Source organism: Anolis carolinensis, chromosome 5, assembly GCF_035594765.1.
Source record: "Anolis carolinensis isolate JA03-04 chromosome 5, rAnoCar3.1.pri, whole genome shotgun sequence".
In the NCBI taxonomy this organism is placed as follows: domain Eukaryota; kingdom Metazoa; phylum Chordata; class Lepidosauria; order Squamata; family Dactyloidae; genus Anolis; species Anolis carolinensis.
The window spans coordinates 186,591,996-186,611,675 of NC_085845.1; the positions used below are offsets into that span (position 1 = coordinate 186,591,996).

A 19,680-nucleotide genomic window follows, 5' to 3' on the forward strand; every position below is an offset into this window, starting at 1 on the left:
GCATCAGGGCAGCGGACAAAACAACAAAACTACAGGCCCCCCAACCTCGAAATTTGACAACACAACCCACCATTCACGGCTCTAGGTTGATACAACAAAAAGAAAAGAAAAATAAAGTCCTAATTACAAGGAGAGGAATAATAGTTTTTATCCAATTGCTGCCAGTTTGAAGGCTAAGCTCCACCCACTTGGTCTCCTAGCAACTCACTAGCCCAAGGGACAGGCACAGTTAGGCCTCACTTAGGCCTCTTCCACAGATTATCAGATTTGAACTGGATTATATGGCAGTGTAGACTCAAGGCCCTTCCAAATAGTTATATAACCCATTTAGAATCTTATATTATCTGCTTTGAACTGGATTATCTTGACTCCACACTGCCATATAATCCACTTCAGTGTGCATACCAAACATAGACAACCATACAACAGACATTCAGTATCACCACTACCTCAACAATTTCTCACCAACACCACCAGACAATGCCACAGCAACGCGTGGCCGGGCACAGCTAGTATATATATATATATATAAAATAAACACATTCTAGGACATTATCTCAGATACAGGATGGGTGATGCCTAGCTTGACACTATAATGGGTGTTCCTTCATGTCCAAGTATGATTGCTTTCTAAGTGTAGGGTCTTGGTGGTGGGTCCGTAGATGACTGTAGAGACCTAGTCTTGATACGAATATTGTTCCACAGTGAGGACATCGGTTTCCAGATGGAAGGCGGTCCCGATCAGGGTTGGCTTGACATGCCCTCCTCTTGACACATTTTCCCCTTTCGGCCCTCCATTTGTGCCTCTTCGAATTCCTCAGCACTTTTGGTAACAACTGACCTCCAGTTAGAACGCTCAAAAGCCAGGGCTTCCCGGTTCTCAGTGACTATGCCACAGTTTTTAAGGTTAGCTTTAAGCCCATCATTAAATTTCTTTTCCTGTCCATCAGCATTCCGATTTTCCTTTCTTGAGTTGAGAGTATAGTAACTGCTTTGGGAGACTGTGATCAGGAATTTCCAATGCTTCCTTCACAGGCTGCGATTATGGAGGTCTTCAGTTTATTTCAGTGATTCCCAAAGTGGGCGCTACTGCCCCCTGGTGGGTCCTGCAGCGATCCAGGGGGGCGGTGATGGCACCTATTAGGACACGGGGCCAGGGGAGGGGTGGGGCCTCTTCCCAAGTGCGAGACAGGGCTGAGCACCTGAGGCGCCTGTTAGGACACAGGGCAGAGCTAGAGGAGTGGGCGTGGCTTCTTACCAAGAGCCTGAGACAGGGCTGAGAATCTATACCTCTTCTGAGGCACTTGTTGGGATGCAAAGGACAGAGCTAGGGAAGGGGGGGTGAGAGCCTGAGACAGGCATGAGCCTGTATACCTCTCCTGGGAGACCTTTTAAGACTAAAGGCGGGGCTAAGGGCGGGAACGGGACCTCTTCCCAAGACCACGAGACAGAGCTGAGCCTCTGTATACTCCCCTGAGGTGCTTCTTAGAACATGGGGGCGGGGTATAGAGGTTCAGCCCCATCAGGCACTTGGGAAGAGGCCCCGTCCTCTCCTCTAGCCCTGCCCCCATATCCTGGCAGGCGCCGCAGGACAGTGATAGAAGCTCAGCCCTGCCTCAGAACTCGTAACTCTGCCCATCCCAGTCCTGGCCTCCCATTTGTGGCCCCACCCACCTCTCCCTCCCAACCCTGCATCTTGGACTAGGGGAGAGGCTCAGCCCCGCCCTCTTGAATAGGAGCCACGCCCATCCCTCTAAGCCACGCCCCTTTCCAGGGGGTTCTGAGTAATATTTTTTCTGGAAAGGGGGTGGTAGGCCAACTAAGTTTGTGAACCACTGGTTTATTCCAATGTTCTTCAATATTTTAGGGTGTTCTGTGGGCAGATGATCTTTGAGTGTTTGGAGAAGTGCTCTTTTAGAGGACTCTTGAAGGGCTTGAGTGTTCATTTTACCTTTTATCTTTCTTCCTTGGAGTCTGCATTTGGGGGTAATCTTGATGGCCATAGTGGACAGAATTAACCTATGATGTGTCCAGCTGTCATCAGCACATGTTATGGCTCTTGTGGGAAGCATATTGAGGTGGTCTCTGGCATGTATAATTACGTAGTCTAAGATGTGCCAATGCTTTGACCGAAGGTGCTTCCTTGATGTCTTGAACTTTTTTTTCTGGCAGAAAAGCATATTGGTGATGACAAGGTTGTGTTCCACACATTTGGTGAGAAGCAGGATGCCATTTGGATTGCTGTTTTCCACCTCATCTTTCTTTTGGTTCCTGTCCACGTGTCGAAGTCTCATCCAACTCTCGTATTAAAATCACCCAGGAATATGCTTTTGTCTTCCTTAGATATCTCCAACAGGATGGTGTCCAGCTGACATTAAACATTTCCTTGAGGTCTTCGTCAGCATCTATTGTTAGTGCATAGGAACTTATGATAGTTGCCTGTTGGTTTTTGGCAAGGTTAATTTGGAAGGTTGAGAGTCGTTTGCTAATGCCGATGGGTGCTTCAGACAAATGCTTCACCAGATCTTTTCTGATAGGCAAGCTGATGTTAAGTGTCCCAGCTGCCTTGCAATAATAACAGTGCTGTGTTCAGGGTGTTCATTGACTGTGTTGCCCAACAATGTATGGACATATAGGCTCAACAACAGTCCATGTGAAGAAAATCTTGGATTCTTAGTGGAAAACAAGTTGAACATTAGCCAACGGTGTAATGCAGCAGCTAAAAAGCCAATGGGATTTTGGGCTTCATTAAAAGGAGTATAGTGTCTATATTGAGTGAAGTTATGGTGCCTCTCTATTCTGCTTTGGTTAGACCTCACCTAACCAAAGTACTGTGTCTAATTTTGGACACTACAATTTAAGAGAGATATTGACAAGCTGGAAGGTGTCCAGAGGAGAGTGATTAAAATGATCAAATGTCTGGAGACCATGTCCTATGTGTAGTGGCTTAAAGACTTGGGTTTATTTAGCCTGCAGAAGGGAAGGTTGAGAGGAGACATGATCACCATGTTTAAATATTTGAAAGACTCTCATAAGAAAGAGGTAGCAGGCTTGTTTTCTGCTGCCCTGGAGACTAGGACTTGATGTAATGGATTCAAATTACAGGAAAAAAGATTCCACCTGAACATTAAGAAGAACTTCTTTGAGTATGAGCTGTTCAACACTGGATCTCTCTGCCTCGGGTGTGGTAGAAGCTCCTTCCTTGGAGGCTTTATAGCCCACTGTATATCAAAACATCTCAAAGTGGCTTCAAAACAATTTAAACTGTATAAAACATTAAAATAATTAAAATAAGTTAATTATATTAGACCCCATAATGACTTAAAACAGATTTAAAAGATTTAAACATCATGTCGCAGCATAGGGTATTGATTTCACTGGTGGGAGATAAAGGAGGGTCTCTCTGACAGGCCTTAATCCTGGGGCAAGCACATATTGGAAGAGGTGTTGGGAATGGAGGGCCGTTAAGCTCTAATCACCCTCTTTATGAGGTAAATTCCCATTAAAATAGCAGAGTAAAAAATTGCAGCAGCTGTGAGATTTACGCAGTGTGAGTTTGGAAGGCCTCTGTGTCATCAGGAAGGCAAAGGGATGCAAAGTTAGCTTTAAAGTTTAAAAGCATTTATCGAAGTAAAAAAGAAATCCACTGATGGATAGAAAAGGTTTGGAGCTAACTATCTAATCTATCCTATTCTAATACACATAGACGGATTAAAATAACAAAGCTCTAGATAGCTACATCTTGACTAATAGAGGACAGAGGTGCGTCCTACATTTTGGAACAAAGCAGGAAGCTCGAATGGCGACCAAGCCTCGTGGGTCGCTCCTTCTCTAGGGCCATAAACATTCCAAAGGCCAAATTGAGGAAGTTACGTCAAAGCCCTAGGAGAGATCACATTTCTAGAAACATCAAAGGGTGAGCTGGCCTAAATAGGATGGGAAGCAGGAAACAATGGTGAATCCTATCTAGACATACTTTGGAAACGGGGAAAGGATTCCCTCAATCTAACTCTATCATCTATCTGACTATATTTAGACTTGAGTAGTCCAGGGTGATTCCCAACAAGAGGCACTCCCAAAATATTGAAATGTTAGAGCTTTAAATGTCATTGCCAATCATCATGAATTCAAACTGAAAACATATTGGCAGCCAGTGCAATTCTTTTGAGGCTAGCATTATATCTTGTCTATAAAGTTTTCCAGTCAGCAGGTGTTGCACATTGCCATAGTTACAGCTTTTGAGTTTCATTCGAGGACATCTCTAATTTTAGAATGAAGTCGTCTAGTCCTGCATTCCTCACCATTATTGTGTTGTCTTAGGATACTGTATCTTGCAGGCCAACAACATCTGAGGAGCTAGCTATATGACTCTCATTCCTTCTCTAGCCCATTGCCAATGCATCATTTTCAAGCAAACAATTGCAAATTAAAAACCACACTTGTTTCCTGCTGTGTGCACATATATATACAAGATACCAAGAAGTATTTTTATATAGAGAAATATTCATAATAATTGGTGGCTCGCTTTTATTATTTTTACTTTTATTATTCTCAACACTATGTCATCTTACATGTAGTTTTTCTAAAGATACTGTGTGTATTATGCAGTAGCTGAACTAATCAGTAACTTGAGCTACTTTCCCATTGTCTTATCTCTGTTATCTCATAAATTCTAGGTAGAGGTGTGGAATAAGCCACATGGAAGTCAGTGAGATTAATAATAAACTGAATAAACAAATAGAGGATCACACTTTTGTCTTAGCTAACTGAATGTTTATGTGGTATTTAAACTAGGACCAGTTAAAATGTACATTTCATACTCATATCCTTTGTTATAAACATGTGGAAATCTGGTAAATTTTTCAACCTTTTTCCTATACTGAATTGGATTTTGAGCAGACATGAAGCACATTTTAAAACTTTAAAGACTCTTTAGTCAGTGTCTTAAAGGACAAATGAGAGTTTTAAATACTGATGATGAATAATTTGGCATATGATGTTTAATACCTTCAAGTATTAACTATTTACTTGAGGCTGGGACCCTCTTTCTTCAGTGGTGAAATGCATTGGATTGTAGCCTTTAATCTAGAAGTAGGTCAATACAATATTTAATTATAGAATCGCAACACAATATAGCTAACATATCAAACATAATAAAAAGGTAAACAATATAAAACTATCAATTCAGCAATTATTTTAAAAAAAATTAAAACAGATTTTTGTAGGGAATTTCCTAGAAGCAACCATCCACACAGCAGAAGGAATAGCATTGAGTTGAGCTGTAGGTAAGACTGTATAGTAGAATGGTCAGATTTTCAAGATAGTTTCTGTCCCTATTTGGTACTATTTGGTTCTCAACCTGGGATCCCCAGACATTTTTGGCCTTCACCTCCCAGAAATCCTAACAGCTGGTAAACTGGCTGGGATTTCTGGGAGTTAAAAACCAAAAACATCTGGGGACCCCAGATTGAGAACCACTGTACTAAATGATAGTCTTAGATAATCTGAGGAACAGGTACTATGAGTAGCAAATAGAGAATATTTCACATATTTATGTTTTATCTGTTGACCAAGAATCCCTTTTGCCTTAGAAAAGTCTTACCTAGAAAGGGAGTGGATAGGGAAATCTATTATCTGTCATTTGTTTCCCATAAATGTTGACTACTGGCTAATGGTAATTGTCTTCCTGAAAAAGATGTATATAAGGAGGAACCTCAAACCACACAAAGTCTTTGGTTGAATGTGTGCTTGGACATACTTTGTTCCTGAGGGCAAAAATGGTTCAACATGAGTAGCTCTTGGTGGAGTTAATTATCTATTGTTAGTGGAGACATTTCATTTCAAAGAATGATCATGTATTGAATGTTGACATAAAGATGGAAGGGAGAGCAGCAATATCAGAGACTTTGTTTCTGGTTACATCTAAACCTGTGTCAAGTATTTCAAGTTTGTAGGCTTCCTTTTAATGCTGGTCAAAGATATTTTTGTTATCCGAGTTGACAGATGTAGCAGGAACAATCTCCTCTCTGTCATGAAGACCTTTGTAGCAGATGTAAAAACCAGGTTGGATGGTGATAGGTTTTTGTGTGTCCCCTATGGCTGAACACCTTCAATCACTTTGCAGCACACCTTAGTTGGGAAAATGAAGAAAATGTCAATCATCCTCTGTGACAGTGGCTGGGAGAGGGAGATGATGGGAATGGCTTTATGAGACTGTGTGATAGCAGTGCCTGTTGACAAAAGGAAGAGAGGAATTGAGTGATACATGAATTGAGCTCAGTGGCTGGTCTCGAGGCTCATGTAGGGGAAGTTTCAGGATGAAGTATATGACCAAAAAAAAAAAAAGAAAGAAAGAAAGAAAAGAAATTTTTAAAATGTGGCAAACACTAACCCTAATCTGCTTCAGAAATGAAAAGGTGGTGGTTGTGACAGAGAGTTTAGCTCTAACATCCTTTTTAGGAAACTGCCTCCCCAAAGGGTCACCCTGTATGTTTGTATATTCATGCCTGAAGTTTTTCTTGGAAGTCCTTGATGCATGCTTTTTTGCTCTTTGTTTTTAGGATCGGAAATTGTCGAAATCAGAACGACAACGGTTTAAAGAGGAAGCTGAAATGCTGAAAGGACTTCAGCATCCTAACATTGTTCGGTTCTATGATTCCTGGGAATCTACAGTAAAGGGAAAGAAGTGTATTGTTCTGGTTACAGAACTTATGACATCTGGCACACTGAAGACGTGAGTATTGCTTGCTGTGCATTAATGAGCCCTACGTTAATGATGAACATGGAGGTTAAAGTTAATGAAAACAGAAGTGAAGTATGTTATTAATCCAACTCAGGCAAACATATTTTACATCCTATCTTCAGTTTATTGTTTTTGAAAAAGAGATGAGGCATGATAGATTCTGAAAGTGTTGGGACTATTATCAGTGTGAGGAAGAAATATAAGAGCTCTTGAGGTCTGAGTTTGGCAAGCTGTATCAAGTCTCCAGTACAGCAAATGCCTGGAATTCTAGACAAAATAAGTACTAAGGGAGTCCTCTAGTGGTCATGAAAACATGGACACTTTTTCCTTGCATTTTGTATCAAGTTCAATAAAGGCATACACTATCATTACAGAATTTTATTTTCAAATATATAAACTGTTTTTGGCACTAGAGTTCTTTAAGTGGAGCTGTAGCTGTCAGGTTTGGAGTAATTTTAAATGAAATGTTAAGTTATACAAAAGATCGTCTAAAGGTTAGTGGAAATTGTAGTTATTTTATGGGAAGTTTAACAAATAAATAATGGGAAGAGCCAGTGAAACATATCCCTATATTCTCTGACTGAAAATTGATATCTTGAATCAAGAGACTTCAATTTTCTTTTGCGTTTTAAACTTGAGGGGAAAGGGCAGTTTTCCCCTCTGAGTTGCATAGGTACCCTTGCAAACATCAGCAATGGTGTTCAGGGAAAGCCAGGAGCTCTTTAAAACTCCATGTCTGCTGTGATAATGGCAACAAGACAACCAAGGTAGGTTCCATCTCTTTGTCCCCACAGTGCAGAGACTGGGGAGGGGGGGGGTGGCTGTGTGAACAGTGGGGCCAGTTCCGAATCAGAACCAGCCCAATTGTTTACATTACCCAAAGAGCAGGGCTGCTCTGGAATTTTGGGGAAGTTCCAGCCATTTCCTGACTTTGCCTTACATGGGGCAAAAACGTGTTTTGGGCATGAAGGGCCTGTGTATCATGTGGATGCCATGAGGCCAATTCTCAACCACCCCAGGTGAAACTGCCTGTGTATTGTCGAAGGCTTTCATGGCCAGAATCACTGGGTTGACCCTCTGAAGATGCCAGCCACAAATGCAGGCAAAACATCTGGAGAAAATGCTGCGAGAACACAGCTATACAGCCACACAACACCCCAAAATTTGAAAGGTCTTTGCTTAGCAGCGTAAAGACGTAAGTAAAACACCATCTTTTTAGTATATTACTCTACATTCTCTGTCTGCGGAAAGCACAAGGATCCAGAGAAAGATCTTAGTGAATGGACGGATACTTACAGGAAAAAGCTGTCCTTCATGAAAGGAGAATATTTCATATGCTTAGATAGAGATAATGTATTGTTAGATCAAAAATATATTTGGATAAAATCTACCATTTTAAGTCAGTGTTATTTTAATTTGTTTCCTGATTTCAGCAGTAATTATACACCAATTAAATAATCAAAGCTGTGTTAATTAAGTGTCTGTGGTAACAAGCCCAGTTCAATTATATTTTTAAACTTTAGCTTTACATAATCCTACTACCTCAGTATAGACTGCTCTTGCTTTGCTTATTTCTAGGTTGTGGGTTATTGTTTCTACTAGCTTCAGTAAGGTAATTTTGTGTTGTATAATATTGCAGAGAGAGTATAAAAGTGGTTTAACCATACCTATATAGATAAAAATTGCTAAAAATGTATTTCATTAATAAGTAATTCAATAGATTTTAAAAAATATATTCTACTTTTGTCACTTGGCCAAGACTAACAGTTCTCCTAATGTGGTTCATAGAAAAAAAAAAGATTTTTCACAATTAACTGACAAAATATTAAAATGAACAGTGTTTAAACCCTCACAACTAAAAGTAAGAAGAGACACACCAAACAACTAGCATATTATTATAAATTATTTTAAGAGCAGTCAATTGTGAGTAAAAACAAATCAGATAACTGCGGTTATTGATCCTAAAATGATCACATAGACATACATGATGGATATAAAAGGGCTTCTCAGCTATGGTTCTCCAATTGTGGGACATCTTTCCCTTTGAGGCTTAATAGTATTGAACTTACTTTGGCTCCAAGTTAAAACTCAGCCTTTAGAGACTCGAAGCCCATATTTTAGGTCTGTTGGAGTGTAGATTTTATTTTTTTTCTATTACTTATTATTACTGCGTTGCTTTAAATATGCTGAATGTTTTAAAGATTTATTGTGTAAGCCCTGAGATTTCCAAATACAGAATGTTACAGAGATATTTTAAAGAAAATACAGGAAACATAAAGAGAGAAGGAGTCAAGCTTATCTCTTAAAAGAGGGGATTCCAGATTTAGGAAAGGGGAGGAACTGTGCAATGTCAAGTCTGAATGAAAATACATTTTGTTTGTTTGGAAAGTAACACCATAGTCACTGTAACAACCACTTAGCCACAGCAACTTTAATCAGAGGAACTCAGCCAGGCCTTGTTCAAGTTTTGAACTTTTCTTTGCCAAGATAAACCCAGCAATTAAGATTTCTTGAAGATCTTAATGTTCTTTTGGGATGCTTGCTGATGGCATTGTCTGCATACTAATGATAAGATGGGTTAAATCTTTTTAGGGGGATGAGTTTTGTATGCAGTTTTGTCTCATTATCTCTAGTATGTGAATGTAGTCTCAGTCAGTACTATCAGAGGTTTCTGAACATTTGGCTCCTGGTTGGAAATCTGGAAGGACAAAAATGCTGTGACTCTGAATAAACTCATTGTCCGTTTACTCTCTAGACCAGGGGTTCTCAAATGTTTAAAGCCACAGAGCTCTTTTTAAAGGAAAAGTTTCTCGTGGAGCCCCAAGAAACTTTTGGGCACAAAGGACTCTTTGTATTTTAAAATTTGACAGATGGACCGGGCCAGTGGCAGATGGATGGAGAGTGTTAGTGTGAACTAATTGAAGAACAAATTAACAAATGCACACTGCACATATCTTGTTTTTAGTAAAGAAATAAAGAAAGAACATAATATTTAAAATGAAGAATAATTTTAACCAACATAAACAGTATTTCAGTGGAAGACCCCAGGAGCCATCCAGTCCAACCTCTTTCTGCCCTACAGGAAAAGCACAGTCAAGGTACCTCCAACAGATGGCCACCCAGCTGTTGCTATTATTATTATTATTATTATTATTATTATTATTATTATTATTATTATTATTATTCAGTATCATTACATAATAACGTTGCTCAAATTATCCACTTGTGCCACAAATACCACCTTCCTGTGACAAAGAACTGGTGGGACGACAAGCCTAAAAAAGTTACAGAAAATGAACACGTCAAATTACTCTGGGACTTTCAAATTCAGACTGAGAGAGTTTTGAAGCACAATACTCCTGACCTCACGTTTGTGTTAAAAAACAAAGTATGGATCTTTGATGTTGCAATCCCAGGTGATAACGGGATTGATGAGAAGCCACTGGAAAAGCTGACACAATACTAGGGTTTAAAGATCGAACTGCAAAGACTCTGGCACAAGCCAATAAAGATGGTCCCAGTGGTGATCAGCACACTGAGTGCAGTGCCTAAAGACCTTGGCTTGCACTTAAACACAATCGGCGCTAACAAAATTAGCATCTGTCAGCTGCAAAAGGCCACCCTACTCGGATCTGCATGCATTGTTTGCCGACACATCACACAGTCCTAGGTACTTGGGAAGTGTCCAACATGTGATCCAATACAACAGCCAGCATAGTGATCTTCTTTGCTGTGCACTAATCTTGTGTATCGAATAATAATATTACTATGGTAGGAGCAAGCCAGAGGCCACCCAGTCCAACCTTCTTCTGCCTTGCAGGAAAAGCAGTCAGAGCAGCGGCAGTGAAGCCTTACAGGCTGCCTGGCACCAAAGAGGGCAGCAGAGAGGTCCTGTAGGCCGTGGCAGTGGGGCTCCACAGGCTGTATGCTTCCTAGACAGCGGGGGACCCCGCAGGGACCCTGACTGTGCTTCATGGAGCTCTAAGGGCTCTGCACAGCATAGTTTGAGAATTGCTTCTCTAGACATATACACAGTATTTCCCAGTTCCAGGAAAAATATTTTAATTTATTGATTAAACTGCTTTAGCCTGAAAAATGCATCCTATACCAAAATTGCGTCCCCAAACTTAGAACACTGGCAGGCTTGTTTGCTTTACAGATTGGGCAAGGTCGTGGAACGGGTGGTGGCAGCGCAACTCCAGGCATTCTTGGTAGATGCTGATATTCTAGATCCGGCACAGTCTGGCTTCAGGCCGGGGCATGGCACTGAGACAGCCTTGGTCGCCTTAGTCGATGATCTTCGCCGGGAACTGGACAAGGGGAGTGTGTCCTTGCTGGTTCTGCTGGACCTCTCAGCGGCCTTTGATACCGTTGACCACGGTATCCTTCTGGGACGACTCGCCGGGTTGGGCATTGGAGGCACTGTTCTGCAGTGGCTCCGGTCCTTCCTGGAGGGACGATCCCAGATGGTGTCACGGGGACACCTGCTCGGCTCCACAGCCATTGTCCTGTGGGGTCCCGCAGGGGTCGATATTGTCCCCCATATTGTTTAACATCTACATGAAGCCGCTGGGAGAGATCATCCGGAGTTTCGTGGTAAGATGTCATCTGTACGCAGATGATGTCCAGCTCTGTCACTCCTTTCCACCTGTCACTAAGGAGGCTGTCCAGGTCCTGAACCAGTGTCTGGCCGCTGTGTCAGACTGGATGAGGGCCAATAAATTGAAATTGAATCCAGACTAGACGGAGGTCCTCCTGGTTTGTAGCAAGGCTGAACAGGGAATAGGGTTACAGCCTGTGTTGGACGGGGTCGCACTCCCCCTAAAGACGCAGGTTCGCAGTCTGGGGGTGATCCTGGACTCATCGCTGAGCCTGGAGCCTCAGGTTTCAGCGGTGGCCGGGAGAGCCTTCGCACAACTCCGCCTCGTGCGCTAGCTGCGCCCGTTCCTTGGGAGGTCTGACTTGGCCACGGTGGTCCACGCTCTGGTCACATCCCGGCTGAATTACTGCAACGCACTCTACGTGGGGCTGCCTTTGAAGACGGCCCGGAAGCTCCAGCTGGTGCAGCGGGCGGCAGCCAGGTTAATAACGGGAGCGGCTTACAGGGAGCGTACAACCCCCCTGCTAAGCCAGCTCCACTGGCTGCTGATATGCTACCGAGCCCAATTCAAAGTGCTGGTTTTGACCTACAAAGCCCTAAACGGTTCTGGTCCAGCCTATCTATCCAAACGTATCTCCTCCTATGAGCCCGTTAGAACCTTAAGATCTTCCGGGGAGGTCCTGCTCTCGATCCCACCTGCCTCGCAGGGGACGAGGGACAGGGCCTTCTCGGTGGTGGCTCCTCGGCTGTGGAACTCCCTCCTCAGCGATATCTGGCAAACCCCATCCCTCCTGAGATTTAGAAGAAAACTAAAAACTTGGCTCTGCGCCCAGGCATTCAGCGAATAAGCTCATTGGCTGTTGTAATCGGGTCGCAAATCTGTAATTGTAGCAGTAGTGAATGACTGAGGATGGTGCAATATCGCTGCTTTGCAGCGTTTTAATTTTTGTATACTTTTTATCATGTTTTTATCATGTTTTTATCATGTTTTTATCATGTTTTTATCATGTTTTAATTGTTTTGTTTTTATAGTATATTTGTTGCTGGCCCTCGAGGCAGAATGTAAGCCACTCTGAGTCCCCTCGGGGAGAAGGGCGGGGTATAACTGCATGTAATAAATAAATAAATAAATATTTTTTCATATAAAGTTCAAAAGATTTCTCCCCTGTCACAATCAAGTGCTTGGAATTCTGTAACTAGTGAATATGATCTTACAATAGATTGTTATCATGGTTATTCCACAGCAGTTGCATGCATGTTACTTATACAATTCATTGTAATAGCATGTTCTGATAGAATCATTTGGACAGCTGCCAGTTTGGGATGATTGATGCTAATCCCCATTACTCCAATTTCTACAGTTCAAAGGAGGGATTTTGAAATCACATTACAAACATTAACCCTGCTGTGAAAACTGCCTTGTAAAAAGCATTTGTAAGATAGTTTCAGAGGGAAATTGGAGCCCAGCTTGGAATAAAAATGAAGAGGGAGGGCTGTAGAAGCCATCATGAATGTGAACAATGGGGGAGGGAGATTAATAATATAGCAACAACAACAACAATAACTTTATTTATATCCCACTCCCTCTTCCCGCGGGGACTCGGAGCGGCTCACAATTGTATAAAATCACAGAATACATAATAAAACAAATAGATATTTCAAATTAAATACACAACCAACAGTAACATATTGTTCCCCGTGTTGTTTAATATCTACATGAAGCTGCTGAGGGAGATCATCCGGAGTTTTGGAGTTCAATGCCACCTGTACGCAGATTATGTCCAACTGTAGCACTTCTTTTCACCTACTGCTAAGGAGGCTGTTCAGGTCCTGTACTGGTGCTTGGCGGCAGTGACGATCTGCATGAGGGTGAACAAATTGAAATTGAATCCAAACAACACAGAGGCTGAACAGGGTATAGGGTTACAGCCTGTGTTGGACTCCCTCTGAAGACACAGCTTTGCAGCTTCGGAGTTCTCGTGGATTCATCGCTGAGCCTGGAACTCCAGCTTTCTGTGATGGCCAGGGAAGCTTTTGCACAATTAAAACTTGGCTACGGTCCTGTTACATCTCGAATAGACTACTGCAATCTGCTCTATGTGGGGCTGCCCCAGAAAACTGTCCGAAAACTCCAAATAGTCCAATGGGCAGCAGCCAGATTTCTTACTGGAGCGGCATACGGGTAATAATAATAATAATAATAATAATAATAATAATAATAATAATAATAATAATAACAACTTTTATTATACCCCACCCCATCTCCCCGAAGGGACTCGGGGCGGCTTACATGGGGCCATGCCCAGACACAACAATATAAAAGCAAACAAACCAATAAAATAAATCAATCAACAATAAAACAACAGTAATTGATAAAAACAATCATAAAAGGTCAACATATTAGTCAGGTGTTAAAAACATGAGTTGAGTTCACGGATCAGGGCCAAAGTGCAAAATATGTCAAAATCATCAGGAACGGGTAGTTGCCCAGCTGACATAGTCGTTAAAGTGCAATTAAATGTAATACTGAGAAGGCAAACCTATGGGTCTATACTAAGTGGGCAAATAGGTCAAACCTACAAAGGTCAAATCATCGAAGGCCTTCTGGAAGAGCCAGGTTTTCAGGCACCTCCGAAAGGAGAGGAGAGTGGGGGCCTGCCTGATCTCCCTGGGGAGCGAGTTCCAGAGCCGGGGGGCTACGACGGAGAAGGCCCGCTCCCTCGTCCCCACCAACCGCGACTGCGAGGGTGGTGGAAGCGAGAGGAGTTGTAGCGTACAACTTGCCTGTTACGTCAGCTCCATTGGTTGCCCGTTTGCTACCGGAATCAATTCAAAGTGCTGGCTTTGGCTTATAAAGCCCTAAATGGTTCTGGTGCAGGTTATCTGTCCAAAGGTATCTCCCTGTATGAGCCAACTAGAGCTTTAAGATCTGCTGGGGAGGACCTGCTCTCGGTCCCACTACTTTCACAAGTGCGACTAGTGGGGATGAGAGACAGTACCTTCTCAGTGGTGGCCTCTTGGTTGTGGAACTTCCTCCCCAGTGACATTAGGCTAGCCCCATCCCTCCTGGTTTTCAGGAAAAAGCTAAAGATCTGGCTTTGCACACAGGCGTTCGGAGAGTAGGATAATACGGAACTCAACTTCAACTGCTTGAATAATGACTATGAAAAATTAGGAAGCATGGAAAACTAACACTGAGCACTTTGTATGTTTTAATCTGTTTTATTGTATTTATGTGTTTTAATTGCTCATATGTTTTGATTGTTGTATAGTTTGGTAGGTATGTTTTATTGTTATGTCTGTGATGTGGGATTGAATTTTTGCCAGAGTTTGTAAGTCGCCGTGAGTCCCCTTCGGGGCGAGAAAAGCAGGGTATAAATAAAGTAAATAAATAAAGAACATATACAGATTGTTGTGTATATGGCACTACAGTGCTCCCTCACTACTTTGCGGTTCACTTTTGTGGATTCGCTGTTTTGCGGTTTTTCAATAAACTCTAAAAGACTGTTATAAATCATTAAAAAATACAACTTATAGCCTAAGGAAGGGAGGAAGGAGAAGCCAAAGGGAGAGAAAAGGAGCCCAAGCAGCAATGGGAGGAGAAGGAGGCGATTTAGCAACACATGTTTGGTTGATAAAGACTTAAAATAGTGTATAACTACTAACAATGTATAAATATTAAAATAAATATAGTGTCCCTACTTCACGGATTTTCACTTATTGCGGGTGGTCCTGGAACCTAACCCCAGTGATAAGTGAGGGAACACTATTTGCTTTCTCAACGACTTCGGATGCATCACTGCATAGTTTTCCATGACCATTCCATAACATGCAGTTTACAGAGATAGTTTGGCCAGCTTTGACTTCTTTGCTTACGTTCTTAGCTCTTAAGAGGTGCTCGTAAGTAACCACTTAGGCAGCACTGTTGTCCTGCCAGGACCCCTGATTCCTCAAATGTTGTGCTAAGCTAGCATCATGCCTGAAGTGTTTTATAAACATAGCATGCACAAGGAACATAATAGATAAGTTTAAGCAAAATTATTTGATTCAGAACAAATTGCTTAAAGGTCAAAATAGTTAATGATTTTCAAATGGTGTGCTTTAGTATACTACTAGATAATAGAGTCAAATCCTGGCTCTAGTGCCAAATCCAGTTGCTAGCCTCAAATTACATCCATGGGAATAAGCATAGGTCTTGGTCAGATAATGTTTTGCAAGTCCCCACTCATTTTGGTGTGTCTGTTCTAGGTGGCATTAAGAGCTAGAATTATCTATTAGTTTTCCTGATTTGTCTTTCACAAAAAAAACTGCTGCACTGCTTTTTAAATTTATATCAAGCTAACAAGTGTCTTCCAGTACTACCTTTTTTACCTTCATCCATCGTTCTTCAGTTTGAATTGTTGAGTCTGGCTCATTGAATGAAATGCTGAATTACCCTTTTGTTAGGTATTCATAGTAAAATTATGTAATCCAGCAGCATAAATTTCAAGATAAATTTAGAGGCGAGTTTTTTTTTAAAAAAAATTGCTTTTCTTTCCTAGATATTTAAAAAGGTTTAAAGTGATGAAAATTAAAGTACTTCGAAGCTGGTGTCGGCAAATACTGAAGGGTTTGCAGTTCTTACATACACGTACACCTCCCATTATCCATCGTGACTTGAAATGTGACAACATCTTTATCACGGGCCCCACGGGATCAGTCAAAATAGGAGACTTGGGTTTGGCAACCTTGAAGCGAGCTTCTTTTGCCAAGAGTGTGATAGGTAAGTTCTGCTTCTCTTCTGGCAACTATGAGTTAAATTCAGATACTTGCTTCAGTGCTGTTTTCATTATTCCCTTATGAAAACCACTGGAGCCATAGACCTTCTTAAGTATGGCTTTCTGCTATTTGGATATTGTCTCTAGAAGAATTATAAATGCACAAACTCTTATAGGTAGCAGAATGCTGTTGATGAAACAAAGGAACTTGCATTTTAACAAAAATAATTATTGCAGAATGGTATTAAGGAAAAGCATAGAAGTTCCAAATAAAAATTATTTTAAGTATACCAAAGAAAATGTTGCATTTCACCTAAAGTTTGGGGGCTGCTGCATATGTGTCTTGCTATAGATCTGTTAGCTAGTCTAAGACTATTAACAGATAATTGGTTTTATCAGCTCTGTTCTGCTACTGTGTTTGTGAAGTATGTGGGCTAACAATGGAGAGCTTGCTCCTTATTAGTCTGCATCTTCCTGTGTGTATTATAAATGCAATCAATAGCCATTTTGAAGACCCGTTTTGCATCTTTTAATACTTGCTTTTAGGGGGTATAGATTCACATTTGCAAATATCTTGGTCTTTGTCATAGGTCTCTGGCCTGCTTTCCGGCCAGTCTACAAGTATTAATCTGTTGGTAGAAAAGGAAGAATACTCAGTGGGAAATGATTAACTTCCTCAACCCAACAATCTCCTTTCCATGTGTTGTGTTCAGCTTTTAATTGGAAAACTGCCATATTCTGATTTTTTAAACAATTGCGTTAGTGTGTTTATTTTAAGTTGTGGTTTGGACATTATTAAACCACGGGAGAGATTGAAAAACTTACTTGCTTCAGATCTGGTCCGCCTGCAGGAAACAAACTTTTTCTTAATAGAAATATGCAATATCTGGCTATAAGTGTCTGATTATATAGTGTAGTTTCTCAATACATGGAAAGGTGCCATGGCTTTTTATACTTGAGGGATAATGCATTTTCTGAGAGTAGTTTCTTAATCAGCATTTGTTGAATCTCACGCTCCGTGCCTATAACTGAATTTCTCTATATTTCTGAGTATTTTTGCCTGTAGGATGTTCCTCACTTTTTCCTGTATCTGCAGTAGACCTATAAAATGTACTGCAGGTGAAATGGTAAGTATGTGAAAAGGGCTCTGGTGAGTGGCCTTTGCAGAAAATTTCTTAAAAATTAATTTTTAAGGAGCCCTTATTCATAGACACCGGGTTTTCCATTGCAAGGCTTTGTTTAAAGTGACACAATTGAGAAGTAAATGGAGTGTTACAAGTCAGACACTAGCTGTGGACTCTTACCAGTACTAATTCTTTACAGCAGATGGCAGACAGGTATGCTGAAAGGATTGTTATACCTCCTTGTTCTCAGGGAGGAAAGGTAAGTGTGGTTAACATGTATCTGGTTTGCAGCACAGCTAGTCTCTCACTTTTATTTTACTCCATTTATGTCACCTGGGGTTTAGCTTTAGTTTGTTCATTGCAACTGAAGCCTTCTATTTTGTTCCTGATTTTGTTCCATTATAATGTACAGTAACATTTATAAACAGCAAATATATAAACCTTTAAAATCAGTTCCTCACTTCTTGCAAAGGCCTTGCAATAGAAAATCCATTGGATATGTTGGTGAAAAAGAATGACTGAGGGTGTCCTCCCTCTTCTTTTTGCCTCCACTTTTTTTCTCACAGGTCTACCCATCTGCACCCTTCTGCGGTGAGTAACGCCAGCAACCTCTGCTCGCTTTGAGACATTTAGAGTCTGAATCGTTCTTTTAATTTAAGGTACCCCAGAGTTCATGGCACCTGAGATGTATGAGGAGAAATACGATGAATCCGTTGATGTGTATGCTTTTGGGATGTGTATGCTTGAGATGGCTACGTCTGAATATCCTTATTCTGAATGTCAAAATGCTGCACAGATCTACCGTCGAGTGACCAGTGTAAGTCTCCTATGCTCCTCCCTTTTGATAATTTGTAGAGCTCCTGTTACAAATAAGAAAAGATTACCTCCTTCAGTAATAAAAATGTCTGGCTTCAAATAGTCCAAGAGGAACTAAAACGAAGGCACTGTTTATAAGGAATACACGGAAGCCTTTTTCTGTAGCACTAGAGATGATTAATGATTGAAGTCTGCTTAAAGGAGAAGACACCAGCCAAAATTAACTCACATAGAAACCAGATATTTTAATCCCAGTGTTTACTGGTGTACATTCAGGTATGGTTGCAAGAAAAAAGGAACTATAACAGACTAAAACATAATACTTGTGGAAATTTGGAGTCCTTGGCTGTGTGTGCGTACTAATTCAAAAATTGGTTGACATATTGCTACATGCTTTGAACAAATGCTTTGGAGAGTGAAATAGTTCTTGGTCGGCATTGTTTAATCAGAACATGCTTGTTTATACAAGTTGTAAGTAACCATTTAAGACGTCTTATTTTCTACCATGTTGCAAAGGGTCTTCGAAGCCAGTATATTTTCTAATGGGAGTATTTACATAATTAATTAGTAGATTACCAGTAGCTAATATTTTGTGGAGGAACAAATCTGTTGACACATTTGCCCATTCTTTCTTGATTAGAAAAACTAGGTGTGATTGGAGCAGTCATTCCCAAACTAGGAGCACTCGAAAGTGCCTTCTATCAATTTGTACTGTTGTTCCCTATAAATCAGTCTTGACAACACCGGCTAGCAGAAGCTAGCCCCTCTTTTCAGGCAGAATTCTTTATGTATACTTGTCTGAAAATGTCAGAGATTAAACCCAGAAGCTTCTGGATCTAAGACATGTCTGGGTTCAAGTCATGTATTTAACCCTGAGCTACAACGGTTGCCCAATTGTATCAACAGGGAACAAAACAAAATATGTATGTGCTATCTGTGAATAGATGACCGCACTCCAGGTTTGTGTCCCTTAAGGTTGCGTCTCCTAGGGGCTGGCAATGCTGCACCTTGTGTTTATGTGTGATTTGATAATCGTTTATTTTCTGTAAAGAAATAATGGAACACACTTTGTGTTACTTAGAAGACTACTTGTTGTGTATTGCTTGGCTTACTACTTTGGGCTTACTTCCACTCTGGATGTTCAGTAATGTGAGTCATTGAGAAAAACAGATGATGTTCTCTTACTGAAGGCAAGTAATCATCATGTATTCTTACATGTGTACAGTAAGTCTTATCAGATTTGAGAGAATCATTGACACAGAGGGGAAAATGCTTCAACGAAATGCTGGGTGGATCTAAATACCCTGAAAGAATAAATATGTTCATTTAATCTTGGAATAGATGTTAACAGTTTTGAAATTAAAATGCCATTTCTCTCTGTGATAATATTTTCCCCCATTTTTGTTATGCTCATTAAGTTTTTTGATAGTGTAGACGTAAGTAGACAAGCAGTCCCACTTCTCTTTATGAACTTTTCTTGTTTTGTAATGCTTTTGTATCAATTGACAAGGTTATTTTCCATCCTTTCACACAATTTCACATTATTTTACTTTTTCTTGTTATTTCCTGTTACTGTTTGTTTCCCATCTATATATATAAAAGGATTAAAAAAATCGGCCTAGGACAAAACAACAAAACTAC

The 19,680-nt window shown here is 40.8% G+C and overlaps 1 protein-coding gene across 1 annotated transcript in view; it reads left to right on the forward strand.

Annotated features, from left to right (window-relative positions):
- Window positions 1-19,680, forward strand: part of wnk1 (WNK lysine deficient protein kinase 1) — a 131,766-nt gene that overhangs the window by 28,119 nt on the left and 83,967 nt on the right. Inside the window, 3 exon segments of the mRNA XM_062981130.1 lie at window positions 6,561-6,733; window positions 15,884-16,104; window positions 17,883-18,040. Coding sequence (XP_062837200.1) covers window positions 6,561-6,733; window positions 15,884-16,104; window positions 17,883-18,040 — 552 coding nt within the window.